Below are 20,806 nucleotides of genomic sequence, written 5' to 3' on the forward strand. Positions count from 1 at the left end.
AGTCTTTCATTGCAATACAAAAATATCTGAAACCATTGGTATATCAACTTCCTATGAACCCATAATAGACATTAGCAATGTGGGCTTTTAGCTCAGTGGCGACTGGCCAGCCATAACAATGTCCCTTTGCCCTCAGACATTGCTGAGCAACCCACTCTGGCCCTCCAGAAGTTGACCAAAAATGGATGCATCTTGCGAACTTCCAGTGACACAATTCACAAGTTATGTCAACGTAATAGTTTCAGAACCAAAGCCTCGGTCAATAAAGGAAAAGTACTTCTACAAACAACCTCACTTCATCCATTTCAATCCATGTCTCTTTCAATCCATCTCTCTTTCATATCCCTCCCTTTCAATCTCTGTCTCCTGTATTGAGGAAACCTCTATCAGAATCTGTTGAACTGTGCAGCTGAGTTTCACTCAACTCAATCTCTCCTCTTAACTGGCAACATTTATCTTTCCTATTTTAGCATTACAATAAAATAAAAAGTATGACATTAAGTGCAATGAAGGTAAAACCTTAAAAATGTATACATATTCAGCTAAAAGTGTCAACAGCTTCTACATACTTTTGAGAAACATGCAGGACCAAAATATTCAGCTTCAGGGATATTTAACCTTAAAACAGCATCCAAACTCCACATAACCTCATTAATATGGAGCAAAGCCTTGATTCATTCTCGGTGCTTCTCAAGCTTAAAATAACACTTATTTAAACGGATGATACCTTATTATTTAGCAAATCAAAAAAGCAAAATAGGATATTAAATCACTCCAAGCAACTGGCTAACAGTGGACATAACGGACTACAGGCTAGCTAGCTCTGCGGTACAGAATTCCCCCATTCGCTTCCCGGCTAGCAAACAGACTAAAAGTGGAGCTTACAGCAGGCTAGCTGACCGTTACAGGCTAGCCAACTGGCTTTCAGTCTAGCTAACTAGCTTACAGACTAGCCTACCGGCCAAAAGCCCAGCTAACTGCCATCGAGACTATGCTCCTCTATGCAAATTAAATACAGACTGGTATCCTATTCCACTAGCCGCTAAATGGAAGCCGATGACATTAAGATTAACATAGCCCTGGCTACGATCCCCATGCTTTAGGCTTCACCAATCGCTAATACATTGAAGACTACATTCACCACTATCATTTTCTAGGCTACAACCACCACTAGCTTGTTCTAGGCTATGATAACAGCATACTGAAGGCTACAAACAACATTTTCGAGGCTACAATCACTACTAACATGTTCTAGGGTACAACTAAATCTAGCATGTTCTAGGTAATGATCACCACTAGCATGCTGTAGCCTATATGTTCAAGTTCAGAGTCCCACTCAACGGAAACTATGGCATGGTTAGAATAAAGTGCAAAGGATTAAAGGATAATGTCACATTTCGTCTTTGAATAATGTTGATCATGTACCACATGAATCAATATTTTCCGGCCCGACTTTCTTGGGGCCTGGGCTGGTGTGTACATTTCTGCACATCTTGATGGAGGGTAAGGCACTAATTTTGGATTTGGGCTTATAGATTACAGCATATGTAAAGGCACTCACATCGTCAGGTTTGACGAATGGCATCTTAACAGTTCGGAACACATCCTGTTCAGTGAGACGATGCCGCTTAGTAAAACCAGCGCTTGGTCAAACCTCCGCAAGACATTGTATTGTCTAAACCCAATCGTCCTTTGGAATACTTTGGAATATATTTTGAATATCAAGGCATTGATCTTCGCAGAGAGCTTGAGGAATACTTGCGGGTGAAACTGTGCATATCGCTGGGCATTAGATGCAAGGGGCCGAAGGTCAAGAGTTAGCAATACAAAGTAAGGTGCAGAAGGTCAGTAGTTAGAACTAGAAATAATGTGCATTCAGGAGGGCTTATCATTCCCTGCAGCCGATTCCCGTTTTCATTTCTGTGACTCATGTGCAGGTGAAACCTAAATCTACTCATGTTAGTCTTGATTGCTGTGATGCAATAGGTGCGAGTAACATAAAGTTCTTCATCATGGTCCAGGGCGCGCTGAAGGGTGTTCTGCGGTCACCAGTAGGGGGCGCTGTTCTCTATGCGGCCCCAGCTCTGCCACCCTGGGAAGACCCCGGTCGACGTCCGGGGGCTTCCGAACTGGTCACACTCTGCGTACCTCCCTCCTTCCAGCTTCTCCAACACCTCCTCCAGCCCTCCGGTCTTGGGGCAAGGGTTCGGCTCCGGCTCGGACGGGACCAGGCCATAGTTGCTGCCATGGTTATTGTCCCAGAAGACCTCGTCCTGAGCCGTGTAACAGATGCAGAACTCGACCCGTTTGGAGGACTCCCCCACTGCCTCCGGCAGCGAGATGTCGAAGGAGAAAGTGTCGGTGTCGGGACAACTGTACACGTTGTTCAGGTACGGACAGGGAACGTCCCGGAAGGAGATCCACGAGTCGAAGGTGATCCGGACTGACACTGACTTTTCAAAGCTGACGTTTTGGACCTTGATGGTACCGGAGAGAGAGCCGTCTTGGACGGAACAGTTCTCCAGGGAGACCTGCTGGGCTTTCAGGCGCTGCCGGAGGTCCAGGTAGTCTTCAAAGGGTGGAGTGAAGTCCAACACAAGACCACTTGAGTCCAAGATGTCCGAACCTGTCAGCAAATAAAGTGATTGGTAAGCACTGGACATGAACAACTAACATGAGAGACAACTCTTCATGTCGAATAGAGTATCACAGTCTTACTGCGCCCTCTACTTCAGTCTGCTTGATCTCGTTCTTTATCAAAACATCTCGTCCTTTCCTTTAGCTGTTGTCTGGACAACAGCTATAGACACTCCAGATAGTCTGTTAGGAGATTGTTGTCATGGTCACCAAATTATTTATTTAATTATTTATTTCTATCGATCCAAACCTGGCCACGACCTCCTCTCTGAATAACAGGTGTCCCTCCTCCTGCCTGCCGATTGGCTGAAAGAATACCGAGACTGAACTACCTGTGTTTTCTTCTTGCCTCAGTCTGGCCAGCGCTCCCTCTATGTCCGAGAGGTGGAACTGCAGCTCGGCCAGGGGGTCTTCCTCCTTGTAGAAGATGATGTCAGCGAGGGCCAGGCCGCGAGCGTCCGCAAACACCACCTGCTTCTTCCTGGGGGGCGCGGCCCTGCTGGACGCCAACCTCCCGCCGCTGATGGCCACGGGCGGTCCGGAGACCTCGTAACCATGGTTACCGTCGGCGTGCCCGGGGGCCAGACAGGGCCGCAGATCCTGGCATCGCGGGTAAAGTGTGTTTGCCAGGCGGCAGTTGTCGTAGTTACCAAGAAAGGAGCACAACGGCGGGGAGCTAGCCAGGCAGATTCTCATCGCCATGTCGACGGGCATCATGGGAGGGTTTGTCAGAGGAAGAGCCCTACAGAAGAGGAGTGATGAGTGATGAGTGATGAGTGAGGAGAAGAAGAAGAAGAAGAAGAAGAAGAAGAAGAAGAAGAAGAAGAAGAAGAAGAAGAAAGAGAGAAAGAGAATATTGAAATTGCTCTGTGACGAAACCTGTGTACCTTTAGGACTTCCTGGTTTCATATATTGGTGCTGCTGTCCCATGTCTACCTGGTTCAGCGTTGACCAAACCATCAATAAACACAGTAAAATTACAACGATATTACGTTTCTATATTACATGTAATCCTACCGTCGTTAGACCTACATTGTTTTCAATGGAACCAAACTCTAGGTTCATATATTTGGGGGCAATGCGTGTCCTGCCAGTGTCAGAGGCCTTCCACCATCTTTCCATCACTTAATTTGAAAAGTCGAACAACAGCGAATATTATACTTACATTTTTCAATTGTATCTATTTCAATAAGGTTATGTAATTCCTGTGTAATCAACGACATCCCGACCTGGGACGTTTAGCATAAATACGCTCAGAAAGCGTCAGAACAACGCCGAGTCTGAAGTTGCGCAGTTTGTCTGAAGCAGACTTTGTTGCAATCATGTCGCTGTCATATCCCAAAAACCAACACACATCTCACCTTGTGCAATGCATCGGCCGCACGGGCGCCCCGAATACAATTCAAGGAATCCTTCGATGTTCGCTCAACAAACGTGAGGAACAGCGGCCAGAACTTGTAGGCGTCTTTCCCATGCAGGCACCTGGCTCTCATTCCAGCACACGCACCCGTCCAGCGGACCGACTCAGCCTAATGGCACGTCCTCGACTCCTCGGCTCGGCCAAGGCTCCGCGCTCCGTTGGCTCGCTGTTACCCGGACATGACGAAACCGGAGGCGACGCTTTGGCCACCACGTACGCACAAGTCGTTGATTGTTCATTTTTTTTTATGTTATTTTCACATCGCCATATTACGATTTAAATTGCATGGTTGATTAATGCTCAACATTATCCCTGGGCTGGCAATGATTATGTTTATAGCTGTATTTTAGTGTCTTTATTTTCTTATCTTTCAGATTATTTATTTTACTTTTCAAAGGTACACTTTTCAAAGGTACACTATCGGTTATAAATTAGTGTTCCTTTTTATTGTTTGATTGTATTTTATATCGTTACTTTGATAATGTGAAACTGTCTGACTGCTTTAATATGAACACATCTATTCAATGAGTGTATACAGTAGGCTACTACTGACAAAGTATACATATGATTAACTCTCATGTCAATATACTACTGAAATATAATCATATCGTATCCTATATTACACTCACTATTTTAGCAGCTTCACACGTCCAGATCTTTTTTTTTTATTATCAATGTGAATTCGCAAGATTTAGACTGGCTCATGTTTAATTTATGATAATATCTAGTAAGTAGCACGTATGGCAATTAGCGATATCTCAATTTATGACAATAATTGATAGGCCTACAATAACCACAATCATATCAATGTATCATAGTCAAGTCAATAGAGAGTCAAATCATTATAAATACTACTGCAAAATAGTCAAGAACAGTCTATTTACAACGGACACCTAGACTACAATAAAAAGGTTTTTATTAACTTGTCTGATAAGAGACAGACGTCTGGCTGCCTGGGCAACTGTGCTTTAATACTTTGGTTACATCTTTGTCCTCTCCATCATCTTCATCACCAACAGTAAAACATAAGTGCGTACTGAAGTTGTGCAACACGTAAAATAAAATACACACACCATTACATCACGTATAATACATTTGATAAAACAAACTGTAAATGGTTATTTGTTGTGCTTAGAACATGACATCTAAAATATTCCATACTACACGACATCTGAATATGTACACTTTACCGAACATGACATATGGCCTTGGAATTCCTTGTGTTGCCTTACAAAAGAGTACCAACTCTAAACTACAGATGGAACTCTAAACGGCAGATTGGTAACAACTCGAAACTACAGATGGTTATGAACTCTTAACTACAGATGGAACTATAAACTACAGATAGAACTGTCAACTACAGATGGTTAAGAACTCTAAACTACAGATGGAACTCTCAATGACAGATGGAACTGTCAACTACAGATGGAACTCTCAATGACAGATGGAACATTATACGACAGATACAGATGGAGCTCAGAACTACAGATGTAGCTCGAAACTAGAACTCTAAACTACAGATGGTAAAAGTATAGCACAGATGAAATTCTAAACAACAGATGGAACTCAAAACTACAGATGGAAAAACACACTACAGATGGGTAAGGACACTAAGCTACACACAGGTTAGAACTCTAAACTACTGATGGAAGTCTAAACCACAGATGGATACAAACTCTTAAATGAGTAAGAACACTAAACTAAAGATGAAACACTTAGATGAGGGAGTTCTAAACTACAGATGGAAATCGAAAAACTACAGATGGGTAACATCGCTAAACTACAGACGTGTTAGAACTCTGAATTCTCCGTACCGTTGGACTAACATCCCGTCCTGCTACCGTCAGAGCTACCCAACACGGTTCCTGAAAGGAGTGTGTAATACTGCAATACACCACGAGGGGGCGCCCTCACACTGCCAGCCCTAACACTGACAACATCGTATGGCTTAACTGCAACACAATTAGCATTAAAAACAACATTAAAAGTAATACTGTTTGGCTCCACCTGGTAATGTTCATTATGCAAAACAGAAAAAAAAACTTACATCAATAACATCCTCCATTAGCCTACTATTGGCGTCACCGTGGCAACCTATCTGGCAGCACAGCTGTCCAATCAGATTGTTTTGGTTATAATTTGAATACACCCAGCAAAAAAGGGCAAAAATATATAGCAACAGACACAGCTAATAATCTGCACTTCATAGTTTACAAAGATTGTTCCGTGTTAACATGTCAACCAGGTTAGTCGGTTGCGGTTGGTTAATATCATTAACCGGCAGGTGGTAACCAGCGGACCATTGTAACCAGGTTGATATGGTAACCAGCGATGGAGCCATATATTAATGGGTCACACAAGTGATGTTGAGAACGTTGAAGTGAAGCATAGCTGATAGCTTATTTAATAGTATTTGGTATATTTGAGTCGTTTGGTTCTTAGGAATAGTACTACTCGTATTTGTTTAGAATAAGGCTTAAACAGTGCAAACTGACCTTCCCATCATACTTCATATACATCTACCCTGACGTGCCACATAAATACAAAAATACTATCACAAAGGCACTGCGTGGTGTTTGAAACGGTGAAGCGGGCAGCTGTCAGACAGCCTCAACATATGACCAGCAGTCCCCATCCCAAGCCGTATCAGAGCTCCGCTGGTCATGTCTTGGTCAACATTACCAACCGGCTCTGAGCTCCGCTGGTCATGTCTGGGTCAACATTACCAGAAGTCTCTGAGCTCCGCTGGTCATGTCTTGGTCAACATCACCAACCGGCTCTGAGCTCCGCTGGTCATGTCTTGGTCAACATCACCAACCGGCTCTGAGCTCCGCTGGTCATGTCTTGGTCAACATCACCAACCGGCTCTGAGCTCCGCTGGTCATGTCTTGGTCAACATCACCAACCGGCTCTGAGCTCCGCTGGTCATGTCTGGGTCAACATTACCAGAAGTCTCTGAGCTCCGCTGGTCATGTCTGGGTCAACATTACCAGAAGTCTCTGAGCTCCGCTGGTCATGTCTTGGTCAACATCACCAACAGGCTCTGAGCTCCGCTGGTCATGTCTGGATTACACACACACCCACACACACACACACTCGCTACAGACATATGTTGATCTGCTTGGCTAACTCGCGGTCCAGGTCGAGGATGAGGCGGTCAAAGTCCTTCAGGCTCAGTCTGCAGCTGAACGGAGCGTCAAACTCCTCCATGAACATCCTTCCCGAAGACCACCCCTCCTCCTTCTTCTCCTCCTCGTCGCTCCCTGGAACGCACAAAGAAGAGGCTGGTTGGAGAGGAGAAGTCACCACCAATAGATATTTGTATTATTAAAGGCTTTCATTCGAAAAAAAACCCACCTTCTTCACTCCCGCTTCCAGCAACTTCATCATAATCTGCATCCTGTCCAGACAGGAAGTCCCTCCCGCAGACACTCCAGTCACCAGCGTAGCGATTGATCGGTGGAGGGCTGTCCAATCGGGCAAGCCCACGCCCCCGACGAGAAACAACCACTTGCTGATTGGGGTTCTGTGGCAGAGCCAATCGTAGAGCCGCACGGCTGGGCTGCTGGCCCAGGGGGTTGTGGGTAATGGGTGGCGAGGGCGGTGACGGGGGTGGAGACGGGTGTGAGCTGTAGAGAGGAGCTGCGTCGATTTCCTCCTCCTCCGGATCTCCGCCCGACGGAACTGCAGCAAAACGATTCAGAGAGCAGTTCAATAACCTCTGAAACGGCTTCAAAGACGTAGAGCGGTCACATGTTCTACAGGTCAAGAACCAGCGGTCCTCCTTTGGTCTGGTGACATAGTGTGAGTGTCTGGTAGGTAGGTCTGCTCTACAGCTAACCAGCTGTCGCCTGGAGGTGTTGGTAAGTAGGACCTCTACATGTAACCAAGCTTCACCTGGAGGCGTTGGTACAGGTAACTAACGGTCACCTGGAGGTGATGGTCAGTAGGTCTACAGCTAACTACCCTCCCTGGAGGTGATGGTCAGTAGGTCTACAGCTAACTACCCCTCCTGGAGGTGATGGTCAGTAGGTCTACAGCTAACTACCCACCCTGGAGGTGATGGTCAGTAGGTCTACAGCTAACTACCCCTCCTAGAGGTGATGGTCAGTAGGTCTACAGCTAACTACCCCCCCTGGAGGTGATGGTCAGTAGGTCTACAGCTAACTACCCCCCCTGGAGGTGATGGTCAGTAGGTCTCCAGCTAACTACCCCCCCTGTAGGTGATGGTCAGTAGGTCTACAGCTAACTACCCCTCCTGGAGGTGATGGTCAGTAGGTCTACAGCTAACTACCCCTCCCCTGGAGGTGATGGTCAGTAGGTCTACAGCTAACTACCCCCCCTGGAGGTGATGGTCAGTAGGTCTACAGCTAACTACCCCACCTGGAGGTGATGGTCAGTAGGTCTACAGCTAACTACCCCCCCTGTAGGTGATGGTCAGTAGGTCTACAGCTAACTACCCCTCCTGGAGGTGTTGGTCAGTAGGTCTACAGCTAACTACCCCACCTGGAGGTGATGGTCAGTAGGTCTACAGCTAACTACCCCCCCTGTAGGTGATGGTCAGTAGGTCTACAGCTAACTACCCCTCCTGGAGGTGTTGGTCAGTAGGTCTACAGCTAACTACCCCTCCTGGAGCTGATGGTTAGTCTTACCGGGCCACAGCGCCAGCAGGTAGTGAAGCACCTCGATGTGGCGCTTGAAGTCCACGGCCGTGACGGGCGGGCTGTCCTTCCCCGCCTCCCTGCCGCCCTCCCGGGCCGCCGGCACCCCGTCGGTGGAGGCCAGCAGCACCGGGCCGAAGCACACGGCCAGGTTCTGGGGGGTCATCCTGTTGGAGGACCTGAAGGAGGCCACCAGGCTGAGGTGGTCCAGCAGCAGCGACAGAGTGGCCTGGAGGGGAGAGGGGGGAGAGAGAGGGGAGAGCGGGAGGGAGAGGGGGGAGAGAGGGAGAGGGGGGAGAGAGAGGGGAGAGCGGGAGGGAGAGGGGGGAGAGAGGGGAGAGAGAGAGAGAGAGAGAGAGAGAGAGAGAGAGAGAGAGAGAAGGGGGAGAGAGAGAGAGAGAGGGGGGAGAGGGAGAGAGAGAGAGAGAGAGAGAGAGAGAGAGAGAGAGAGAGAGAGAGAGAGAGAGAGAGAGAGAGAGAGAAAGATGGAGAGAGAGGAGAGAGAGAGTGAGAGAGAGAGGGGGGAGAGATAGAGAAAGAGAGAGAGAGTAATAGAGAGGGTGGGGGCCGATAGAGAGGAGAGAGAGAGTGAGAGAGAGAGGGGGGAGAGATAGAGAAAGAGAGAGAGAGAGTAATAGAGAGGGTGGGGGCCGATAGAGAGGAGAGAGAGAGAGAGATGGAGGACAACATATCAAAATGTGTTCACATGTGTATTTATTAATGAATTAATTTCACACACAAACAGAGAGAGTTCATCTCTCTAGCGCCCCCTACCTTCTCTGGGGGGGGCAGGCAGTCCAGCAGCTCCACCGGGCAGTTGACCGAGCCAGAGGGGGCGGGGCACGGGGGGGCGGGGCCAGTCTGCAGGGGGCGGAGTCTCATGGCGGCCAGCACATCGTCATAGAGACGGCTGGTGATGAGTGGGGACGGCAGAGCTCTGAGGTAGTCCTTTAATATACCTGCAGGTCACAGTGTTAAACACACAGTATTAAAAGATACACAGGACCATCAAACACGCAACATTATTAAATACACGGTACTATTTCATACACAGGTTGATTAAATACACAGTTCTATTAAGTACACAGCACGATGAAGTAGTCTCATTAAAAGCACAGTGCTAAGACAAACAGTACAATGAAATACACAGTACTGTTAATTACACAGGAATATTAAATTAAATGAATACCCAGTTTTCATGCTGGGTATTCATTGTGTGCAGTTCTGGTTGTAGTACAGTACTACCTGCGAGTATGTCGAAGACAGGGTTCTGTTTTACAATACATCATTAGTAATAGTGATACTAGTGACTGTACTAGTGGTTGTACTCGTGGTAGTACGTCTGGTATTAGCACAGTGGTAGTACTGTGAGGGACAGTACTAGTGATAGTCCCAGCAGTCGTTCCAGCGGTGGTAGTGGTTCTGGTGGTAGTACTCCAGGGGTACCTGTGAGTACGTTGATGTCGGGGTACTGCTCCTCAGAGAGGCACACGGCTGAACTGTCCTTCTCAAAACTGTCTCGCAGATCCTTCTTCACGGCCGCAGAGCCACACAACCTGTACAGCCCCACCACCTGGCAGACAGACAGGTACACAGGCAGACAGACACGTGAGCAGACTGGTAGACAGATAGACATACCCTGTTCATACCCGCCACCAGACAGACAGACAGACAGACAGATACACGTCGAACAGACAGACAGACGGGTAAACAGGCAGGGAGAAGGTTAGGAGAACAGACAGACAGACGGGTAAACAGGCAGGGAGAAGGTCAGGACAACAGGTACCTGTATCCCCCTCCTCTCGATCTCCTTCACGGTTTTCTGAATGAGGATAGGAACGGGAGCAGCAGTCCTCTCTCTGTCCACCAGGTGGTGCAGTTCCACCCCAAACACCCTCTCGCCGCCCTCCTGCAGCGAGACACATTCTCACATTGCCATACTATTCTATAGTACTATCTCGTAGTAATGTAGTAGTAGTACTAAGTATAAGTACTGTATAGTGTAGAACTATGTACTCATACTGTATTATGTAGCTCTATGTAGCAGTACTATGTAATAGTACTGTATTGTGTAGTTCTATGTAGTAGTACTATGTAGTAGTACTGTATTGTGTAGTACTATGTAGTAGTACAATTTAGTAGGACTATGTAGTAGTACTGTATTGTGTAGCTCTATGTAGTAGTACTATGTAGTAGGACTATGTGGCGGCAGTACGCTGCGGTACTGTGTCGTACCTGCGGGGTGGTCGACGGTACACTCCAGTGCTCCTGCAGAGACAGTTTGACGTAGAGCAGTCCTCTCGGGTCCAGCTTCACACACAGCTGCTGAGAACGGCAGGCTGCCAGACAGGTAGACAGACAGGCAGAGCGGTAGAGAGACAGGTAGAGACAGACAGGTAGAGACAGACAGGTAGAGACAGACAGGTAGAGCGGTAGAGAGACAGGTAGAGACAGACAGGTAGAGACAGACAGGTAGAGACAGACAGGTAGAGACAGACAGGTAGAGACAGACAGGTAGGCACACAGGTAGAGACAGACAGGTAGAGACAGACAGGTAGAGACAGACAGGTAGAGACAGACAGGTAGAGACAGACAGGTAGAGACAGACAGGTAGAGACAGACAGGTAGAGCGGTAGAGAGACAGGTAGAGACAGAAGGAGAGAATAGGGAAAAATAGGGAAAAAGTTTTGATGTCAATTCTGATAATCCTGTTTCTCGTAGTGCCCTATTATTTTCACCCTGGCATTATGACTACCCTCCCCCCCCCCCCCGCGCATTAATGGGCGTAATGAAACGCTCCAACCATATCTGAATGAATTAAATAATGTACAGATCGGTAGTCGTAGGCGCAGATCACAGGTGGAACATTCCCTCCTCTGTTGATAATATCTTTACTAGTTTAGCATTCCTGCATCAACTCAGCGTACAAGTCTGCCCCCACGGCGACCCATGACCTCACCACCCGGGTCACGACGCACCGCGACCTCGAGCCATGTGTCACAGCAGACAGACACGCTGCACGCGTCGACGGACATTCAGACCGACCTTTGAAGAGCAGAGGGATGGACAGCCCTCCGAGACAACAGACCCGGTTTTTGATTGGTCCGCTGGAGGCGGAAGTGTGTGTTTCATTGGTCAACGGATCTGAGGGGAGAAAGAGTGAGAGAGGGAGGGGTCAGGTCCCGGCCCAGCTACCTGGTATCCATGGAGACCGATTGGATGATCCCCCGGTGTTAGCACCCCTAGCCGTAGAATATACCTGTGTTAGCCTGTGGTGCTAACACCCCTAGCCGTGGTATTTACCTGTGTTAGCCTGTGACGTTAGCACCACTAGCCGTAGTGTTTACCCTTGTTAGCCTGTGGCGTTAGCCTGTGGCGCTGGCCCCAATAGCCGTAGTAGTTACCTGTGTTAGCCTGTGGCATTAGCACCACTAGCCGCAGTATTTACCCGTGTTAGCCTGCGGCGTTAGCCCCACTAGCCGTGGTATTTACCCGTGTTAGCCTGCGGCGTTAGCCCCACTAGCCGTAGTATTTACCCGTGTTAGCCTGCGGCGTTAGCCCCACTAGCCGTGGTATTTACCCGTGTTAGCCTGCGGCGTTAGCACCACTGATGTAGTATTTACCCGTGTTAGCCTGCGGCGTTAGCACCACTGATGTAGTAGTTACCCGTGTTAGCCTGCGGCGTTAGCCCCCCTAGCCGTGGTATTTACCCGTGTTAGCCTGCGGCGTTAGCACCACTAGCCGTAGTGTTTACCCGCGTTAGCCTGCGGCGTTAGCCCCCCTAGCCGTGGTATTTACCCGTGTTAGCCTGCGGCGTTAGCACCACTGATGTAGTAGCTACCCGTGTTAGCCTGCGGCGTTAGCCCCCCTAGCCGTGGTATTTACCCGTGTTAGCCTGCGGCGTTAGCACCACTAGCCGTAGTGTTTACCCGCGTTAGCCTGCGGCGTTAGCCCCCCTAGCCGTGGTACTTACCCGTGTTAGCCTGCGGCGTTAGCACCACTAGCCGTAGCTGCCTGGCTCTCTCCAGCTGCAGGTGGAAGGTGTGGTTGAGGGGCAGCGCCGCCCCCCTCAGGGTCAGCAGGGAGGTGCGGGCCCGGGTCACCCCGTCCACCTGGATGGCCAAGAACACCTCCTTCCCCCCGCTGTCACATCTGTACCAGAGGACACGTTGTGGAGGGGTTAGGGTAGGTAGTGAGGGGTTAGGGTAGGTAGTGAGGGGTTAGGGTTAGGTAGTGATGGGGTTAGGGTTAGGCAGTGATGGGGTTAGGGTAGATAGTGATGGGGTTAGGGTTAGACAGTGATGGGGTTAGGGTTAGACAGTGATGGGGTTAGGGTTAGACAGTGATGGGGTTAGGGTTAGGCAGTGATGGGGTGAGGGTTAGGTAGTGATGGGGTTAGGGTTAGACAGTGATGGGGTTAGGGTTAGACAGTGATGGGGTTAGGGTTAGACAGTGATGGGGTTAGGGTTAGGCAGTGATGGGGTTAGGGTTAGGTAGTGATGGGGTTAGGGTTAGACAGTGATGGGGTTAGGGTTAGGTAGTGATGGGGTTAGGGTTAGACAGTGATGGGGTTAGGGTTAGGTAGTGATGGGGTTAGGGTTAGGCAGTGATGGGGTTAGGGTTAGGCAGTGATGGGGTTAGGGTTAGACAGTGAGGGGGTGAGTGTTAGATAGTGATGGTGTTAGACAGTGAGGGGGTTAGTATTAGACAGTGATGGGGTGAGTGTTGGACAGTGATGGTGTTAGACAGTGAGGGGGTGAGTGTTAGACAGTGAGGAGGTGAGTGTTAGACAGTGATGGGGTGAGTGTTAGACAGTGAGGAGGTGAGTGTTAGACAGTGATGGGGTGAGTGTTAGACAGTGAGGAGGTGAGTGTTAGACAGTGAGGGGGTGAGTGTTAGACAGTGAGGAGGTGAGTGTTAGACAGTGATGGGGTGAGTGTTAGACAGTGAGGAGGTGAGTGTTAGACAGTGATGGGGTGAGTGTTAGACAGTGAGGAGGTGAGTGTTAGACAGTGAGGGGGTGAGTGTTAGACAGTGAGGAGGTGAGTGTTAGACAGTGATGGGGTGAGTGTTAGACAGTGAGGGGGTGAGTGTTGGACAGTGATGGGGTGAGTGTTGGACAGTGATGGTGTTAGACAGTGAGGGGGTGAGTGTTAGACAGTGAGGAGGTGAGTGTTAGACATTGATGGGGTGAGTGTTAGACAGTGAGGGGGTGAGTGTTGGACAGTGAGGGGGTGAGTGTTGGACAGTGATGGTGTTAGACAGTGATAGTGATGGATAGTGACCTGGTCTTGCTCATCTCGTCCAGCCCCAGCAGGTGGACGGTCAGCAGCCCGGAGACCCTCTGCGGGCCGCGCGGCTGCTCCGCCCCCACGTACAGACGGAAGGACGAGACATCATAGCCCCCCTCCGGGGCCCTCTGGGAGCCCGCCGGTTGCCGTGGCAGCAGTTCAGGGGAATCCCCATCACTAAGGTAACCTGAGGGATGCAGGGGATTATGGTATAGGTCATACAGTTTAAGTATGTAAGGAGCAATAAAACAATTTGGTTTGGCTTGCAAGATTTATCAGACCGAAATATTTAATCCTATATAGAGAATCACTACTGTTGCATTGGAGTATTGAGTTATAAATACAACTTAACTTATGGTATTATCTTAATACCTCCTTTACTAGAGTAGTATTGTGTTGTAATAATATTTGTAGTCCTCTAGTGTTTATTAGAAAAACACCACTATGATAATATCTTCAGTCCTATTCAATAGTATTTGTAATATTGTAGTATTCAGTAATAAATGGTACTTTAGTGGCAGCACTGAGTGAGTACCTCCTTTGCTAGAGCGCCCCCTGGAGGACCGGCGGACTGGCCTGGCTGGGGGGGCGGAGCTATCGAGGTGATATCTGCTGAGCACGTTCTGATTCGATGCCAAGGATGGCGTTTCCTTATTGGTCCAGGAGGGCCCCTCCTCCCCTCCCTCTGCCTTGTTCCCGTGGCGGTTGGAGCGGGAGGAGCGCAGGCTGAGTTTGCGTCGGAGTTCCGGAAGTTTCTTCATCTTCATGGACAGCTTCCGGACCGTCCCGGGAGACTTCAGCCTGTCAATCATGCCCACCTTCTTCTGGGAGGAGGGGCTTGATTCTGGGGGAGGAGCCACACTACTAGGCAGTTCTGGAGAGAGAGAGAGAGAGAGAGAGAGAGAGAGAGAGAGAGAGAGAGAGAGAGAGAGAGAGAGAGAGAGAGAGAGAGAGAGAGAGAGGGGGGGAGAAAGAGAGAGAGAGAGAGAGAGAGAGAGAGGCGGGAGAGAGGTAGAGGCAGAGGGGGAGAGAGTGACAGGCGATGTTTCAGAGGAAGTTGCATATGATCAGTGTTGGGAATGTTACTTTAAAAAAGTAATTAGTTATAGTTACTCACTACTTATTCCAAAAAGTAACTGAGTTAGTAACTGAATTACTCTACAATAAAAGTAACTGTGACCAGGGACCAGGGAAAGTGACTATTTGCGTTACTGTAAAAATAGAAAATTGCTATATGTCAAAGAATTTGGATTTTTCTAAGCAGTTTTCACTTGGCCTTAATGTGTGGTAAATGGATTAACCGACCATTCAAGGCCCTGATATACTTCCAACTGAATTTTAATTAGCTTGTTTGCAAAGGCTGTGGAACATCTGCCGAATATTACAGAAAATGCCAACTTTTCATCGGATTGCTCCGGACTCGCCATTTCTGCTGCTTCATCGAATCTGTTTGGTGTGTGCGTGTGCAGGTGTGTGTGTGTGTGTGGCGCGCGTTTCCTGGCTTGTGTGTAAAAATACTGGCTCCGATTGGCTACCATGAAACGTGAGTCTGCCTTAGCCAATCATAATCGCTTATCTCGTTGTTAACCCACCCGTTCTCCTAACTAGCAGTTTGCGTTTGGAGCCAGGGGTGCATTCGGATTACACAGTTTATTCAATCAATTCATAGTAACGCATCGCATTTAACGTACAGTAACGGTAACGGCGTTGTAGCGACGGAAACGGTATTTAGTTCGATTACCCCGTTACTGAAGAAATAACGGCGTTACCTAACGCCAGTCTTTTAAACTGCGTTATTATAAACACTGCATATGATACACCCATTGCTATATCTATACATTCATATATTATAATGCGGTTAGACTTCCAAACGCTCGTGTCAGGAGGGCCAATGTGATACTACGATGAACACTAGGCATAGAAGATCAAGGGTGATCATACATGTGACCACGCAACGTTACAAAAGTAAACGCTTACCTAAGTGTTCTACTGTGATCTCATCGGGTTGGTTTGCGATGTCGTCGCTGGGTTGTGCGACATCGTTTGAGACGGGTGTGGGGTCTTCGGTAGGTTGCGTGAGGGTTGAAGGCCCTTTCCCTCCTGCCACCTCCTCCTCCCTCCTCCGCCCGAGCACCACCTCCTCCTCCCTCCTCCGCCCGAGCACCACCTCCTCCTCTCTCCTCCGCCAGAGCAGCTCCTCCTCCTCCTCCGGAATGGGGTTGTACCAGATGGTTCCACGCTCCACTTGACCTCGGCAGGGCTCCAGCCGGGAGGCCTCATCTGAAGCCTGGGCCTTTCCTGAAGACATTACCCAGGTTCGCCGGCTGTGCTCCAGGCTCTGCAGGTAGGGCCCCCTGGGGGGGCAGACAGAGGCCTGGGCCTGGGATCTGCTGCTGTGCTCCCGGTCCAGACCAACAGCAGGCCTCACCCCACAACCCTAGGGGAACACGAGGAGGAGAGGTCACTGGGAGAGAAGAGACCACTAAGAGAGGACACAAGGAGAGAGGAGACCGCTAGGACAGAGGGGGAGGAGAGGACACTAGGATAGGATATAGGAGAGGAGGAGAAACAGGAGAAAACAGGAGAACCATAGCAGAGGACAGTTTGAGACAAGGGGAGGACACTAAGAGAGAACGAGAGAACGAGGAGAAAGTAGGAGAGAACGAGAGAAGGTGAGAAGAGGATACGACAAGAGAAGGAGACGCCAATAAGGATAGGACACTTGAGAGGAGAGAGGCAGTGGGGTTGGTACCTTGTCATCAGCGAGTGTCTGTCTCCCAGTGAGACCTGCAGATGAAGGCTGGTCTTGGTCTGGTGGCGGCCTCCCGGGGAGGCCTCCAGAAGGGGCCGGGGCTGGGGGCAGCCTCCCGGCGAGGCCTCCAGATGAAGCCTGGCTGTTTCCTGGGAGGGCGTCCCGGCCGGAGCCCTGCTGAGCCCACTGCTGTTTCTTGGCAACGGTGATGTGTTGTCCTGAGGACGGGGCGGTGGGGCCGACACGGCTAGATGATGATGACGATGAGGAAGAAGTCTGAATGACACAGACATCTAAACACACACACACACACACACACACACACACACACACACACACACACACAAACACACACACACAGACACATAGGGAGAGAAAAAACCGAAAATATAAAAATGTGTGTCTGACGTGTGTGTCTGAGTGTTTGTGTGTGTGTGTGTGTGTGTGTGTGTGTGTGTGTGTGTGGGTGTGTGTGTGTGTGTGTGTGTGTGTGTGTGTGTGTGTGTGTGTGTGTGTGTGTGTGTGTGTTTGCGTGTGTACTAATAAAAGCTGAAAAGACTGCTCTATGCTTTTGACCAGGGACACACACAGACACACGTATACAGTAACACACACACACACACACACACACACACACAGTCTCTCACACACACACACACACACACACACACACACACATACATACACATAGTCGGACACACGGTCACACACAAAATCACACATAAAAACACATACAGTATCACAAACACGCAGACACACACAAACACACACAGTCACACACAATTCCATTCACTATTCATCCCAGACTCACAAAGTAAGCAGTCAACTTCAACTTAATGCTGGGTAAATAAACACACACACACGCCTACAATGGTTCATTCATATTGCAGGTTGACTACTACCTCTGAGTGTACCTCTCTCTCTCTCTCTCTCTCTCTCTCTCTCTCTCTCTCTCTCTCTCTCTCTCTCTCTCTCTCTCTCTCTCTCTCTCTCTCTCACTCTCACTCTCACTCTCTTTCTCTAACTCTCTTTCTCTTCACCTCTCTCTCTATCTACCTATCTGTGTATCTTTCACCATTCCTCTCCCACTCTCTTTCTCTCTTTTGTATCTCTCTCTCTCTCTCTCTCTCTCTCTCTCTCTCTCTCTCTCTCTCCATCACTGTGACATCGCAACTGTGCTGATGACGTGTTTCCTACTCCTGTGCCTGCCAGTTTGTCAGTCTGTCGGTCTGTCTGTCTCTCTGCCCGCCTGTCTGTCTGCTGAGAACATAAACAGGGTTACGATTCAAGGAGACCTGCAGAAGTGATCGGACTGGTCTAGAACCTCCCCATGCTTTCTCTTTCGTCGATATACTGATATGCTGTTCAAGTAGACCCTACATGTGTATGTCATACGATGCATACAGGCCGGACATATCTGTAACTGATCTATAGGGATGTATATAGATAGGCCTATGAGCAATGTATGTGCTCTGTTTTTCTGTAACTGTGTAGGCCTATTTGTATGTGTAGTATAACGGTGGTCTGTCCGTTTCTCATCTTTAAGCGTGCATGGAAGTAAATAATATGCATGTGGCCTAAAACGTGTTAGGCCTATGTATCTTTATGTATTATCTATAACGCTGTAATGTATATAATGTATCTGAATGTGATCTATAACGGTCTCCGTGCTTCCTTGTGACAGCGGGAACTTCTGTCTGACCGCCTGTGGCTCACAGCGGCTGTGCAGACTAACATAGTTTTCTTGTCTTCTCAACTGTTCCGAAATCTAAGTGCATCTTCCGAAATGTTACACACGGATTGTATATATATGAACAACATCGTTCTTTAAACTTGAACTTGTGTTATGTTTGTGTTGGTGTCTGTGTCCTACCGGAGACTTTGGGGTCGGCGGCTCTCCGTCGGGATCGCAGCCGGGAGAAGGTTCTCTTCAGCAGGGGCTCGGCCATACTCCCTCAAGCTGACGCCGAGCACACTGAACGGACTTTGTTTAAGTTTGACTAACTAGTTTAGTTTGTCCTGCTAGTCCTCTTTCTCCTCCATTGCGCTCCCTCTGTCCTGGCTCACCCCAGGGACGTCCTCCTTCAACCTCTCTTTCGCTCTCTGTGTCTCTCTCTCTTTCGCTCTCTCTCTCTCTCAACAGGAAATGAATTCCACAGATTTTTCCTCCCCCCCGACCACTTCTAGAAGGGGGAAGAGGGGGGCGAGTGGGACAGCGTGTGTGTGTGTGTGTGTGTGTGTGTGTGTGTGTGTGTGTGTGTGTGTGTGTGTGTGTGTGTGTGTGTGTGTGTGTGTGTGTGTGTGTGTGTGTGTGTGTGTGTGTGTGATGGCGTGCGTGCGTGTGGGGGAAGAGTTTAGGGGGAACTACTTTTACATTCAGAATGACTAGTATAATATAAGTTTTGATCAATGTTTATTCAGGTTAATGAAACGTAGTTCTCTTTCTAAATGGTCTGCATACATGCACATGATTACGCTTGTAGTCGTCACGGAACACCCAGGCCCCTGTCTCATCAGTCAATCGATCAATCAATGCCATCAAGGTCAGTGTGGCTATATGAGCGGGCACGGCCGGCTGCAGAGTATACCTACTGGAAGTAGCAATGTTTAGTTCGTTCTTTTATTCGGTTAAATTGATCGCTTATATCTTTATTATGCCTACTTCTAATCGTCTCTACATTACAGCCTTTGTGTATCATCGTATCACTCTGCTGTATTCCTACTAGTCATCTTATTGACTCAACCTTAACAGCCACTTATCAACTGATTCAGTCAACTTTATTGCTCATCCTTTTATTACCTCAACTGTAAAAAAGTCGTCTAGTTAAGAGGTTCAGACATGTTGTGGAGTATCTTTCTTTATTGGGATATTAACACACCACGGCCACAAGGTGGTGCTGCGATTCTTAGATCTTCCGAAACTTGTGGCGTACCTATCACAAACATGTAACGCTCTATTAAGAAAGTTTCTACCAATGGTTTCACGTAGGTAGGCCTACTTTAAAACGTATGTTGACAATAAACACAATTGGTCAATGTCAAAAAAATAAAGAAAGAAACAAACGCTTCAGCCGTGCTTATTGTTTTACATAGTCTTCTAGAGCACTACAATAGGTTAAGAGCTGATATTGGGCCTTGGTATATGTATATATATTTAAACAGTAACGGTAGCATATATGGGCATAGGCCTTGAATGGGCCTTTATATGTGACTGAGTCGCAATGTCGTCACATGGCCACTAGGCGTCACCGTCACGGTGCGCATCTTGGCTGGAGCCTGCTCCCTATCCGTAAGAGCCCGTTAACACACACACACACACACACACACACACACACACACACACACACACACACACACACACACACACACACACACACACACACACACACACACACACACACACACACACACACACACACACACACACACACACACACACACACACACACACACACACACACACACACACACAGGTGTCTCTCTCTCTCTCGCCCCGGGCGTCGCCTCCAGCTTACCGGGCGACTCACGTGGTCCGCGGGTTCTCGGTGACGATGGAAGGAAGTGATCTCGAGCTCGGTTCTCTGATCCTGACGTCTTACTTCACCGCTCATATTTTATTCACTCACTTTTACGCACAGCATGTAGGCTGCTCTTATCAGAATAGATGATGAGCTGTTATGCTACATGATAATAATCCCGCCTCTTTGTGGACGAACCGTCAAAGTGAATACATTTTCCCGGGAATAAAGCAGAATAAAGAGGAGTGAGGCGTTTAAAGAGACTATTAAACTCAGTTTTATAAGGGCCTTAAACATCAAAGACACCTGGTCGACTGCTTATTAATTTAATTAATTGGCCAAAGGGCCAATTTTCCCTTAATTCGGCGCTCTAAAAGAGAATTTAGTGAAAATGCTTGACTTTATTTTTAATTGGACGCCGATTTGTTGGACATCTGGACAAGGGAATGAAATCTGACACGCGCAGGTCCCAGTGGCGGGAGATACTTCGCGCCTGTTAATTAGCGCGGGGCCATGTTTAATTAAAA

General features: G+C 48.3%; 2 protein-coding genes across 2 annotated transcripts in view; both read right to left on the bottom strand.

Moving 5' to 3' along the window:
- ppp1r3cb (protein phosphatase 1, regulatory subunit 3Cb) overlaps nt 1-4,272 on the bottom strand; it is a 4,371-nt gene extending 99 nt beyond the window's left edge. Inside the window, exons 1-3 of the mRNA XM_056576852.1 lie at nt 3,999-4,272; nt 2,970-3,379; nt 1-2,626 (exon numbers count right to left, since the gene is read on the bottom strand). The exon at nt 1-2,626 is cut by the window's left edge and continues 99 nt beyond it. Of these exons, the coding sequence (XP_056432827.1) occupies nt 2,046-2,626; nt 2,970-3,379; nt 3,999-4,012 (1,005 nt within the window). The 5' untranslated portion in view covers nt 4,013-4,272 and the 3' untranslated portion in view covers nt 1-2,045. The remainder of the gene's footprint in view (nt 2,627-2,969; nt 3,380-3,998) is intronic.
- A 95-nt stretch (nt 4,273-4,367) lies between these two features.
- Nucleotides 4,368-18,883, bottom strand: LOC130371175 (rho GTPase-activating protein SYDE1). The gene is made up of 14 exons (XM_056576851.1): nt 18,635-18,883; nt 16,762-17,054; nt 15,987-16,446; nt 14,545-14,883; nt 14,004-14,196; nt 12,692-12,870; nt 11,764-11,862; nt 10,954-11,057; nt 10,505-10,627; nt 10,165-10,291; nt 9,493-9,677; nt 8,710-8,947; nt 7,415-7,741; nt 4,368-7,320 (listed from the first exon to the last, which is right to left on the bottom strand). Exons 1-14 carry the CDS (start codon nt 18,708-18,710, stop codon nt 7,157-7,159), a joined length of 2,907 nt encoding a protein of 968 aa, XP_056432826.1. The 5' UTR covers nt 18,711-18,883; the 3' UTR covers nt 4,368-7,156.
- Nucleotides 18,884-20,806: the final 1,923 nt, after the last annotated feature.

Source organism: Gadus chalcogrammus, chromosome 18, assembly GCF_026213295.1.
Source record: "Gadus chalcogrammus isolate NIFS_2021 chromosome 18, NIFS_Gcha_1.0, whole genome shotgun sequence".
NCBI lineage: Eukaryota > Metazoa > Chordata > Actinopteri > Gadiformes > Gadidae > Gadus > Gadus chalcogrammus.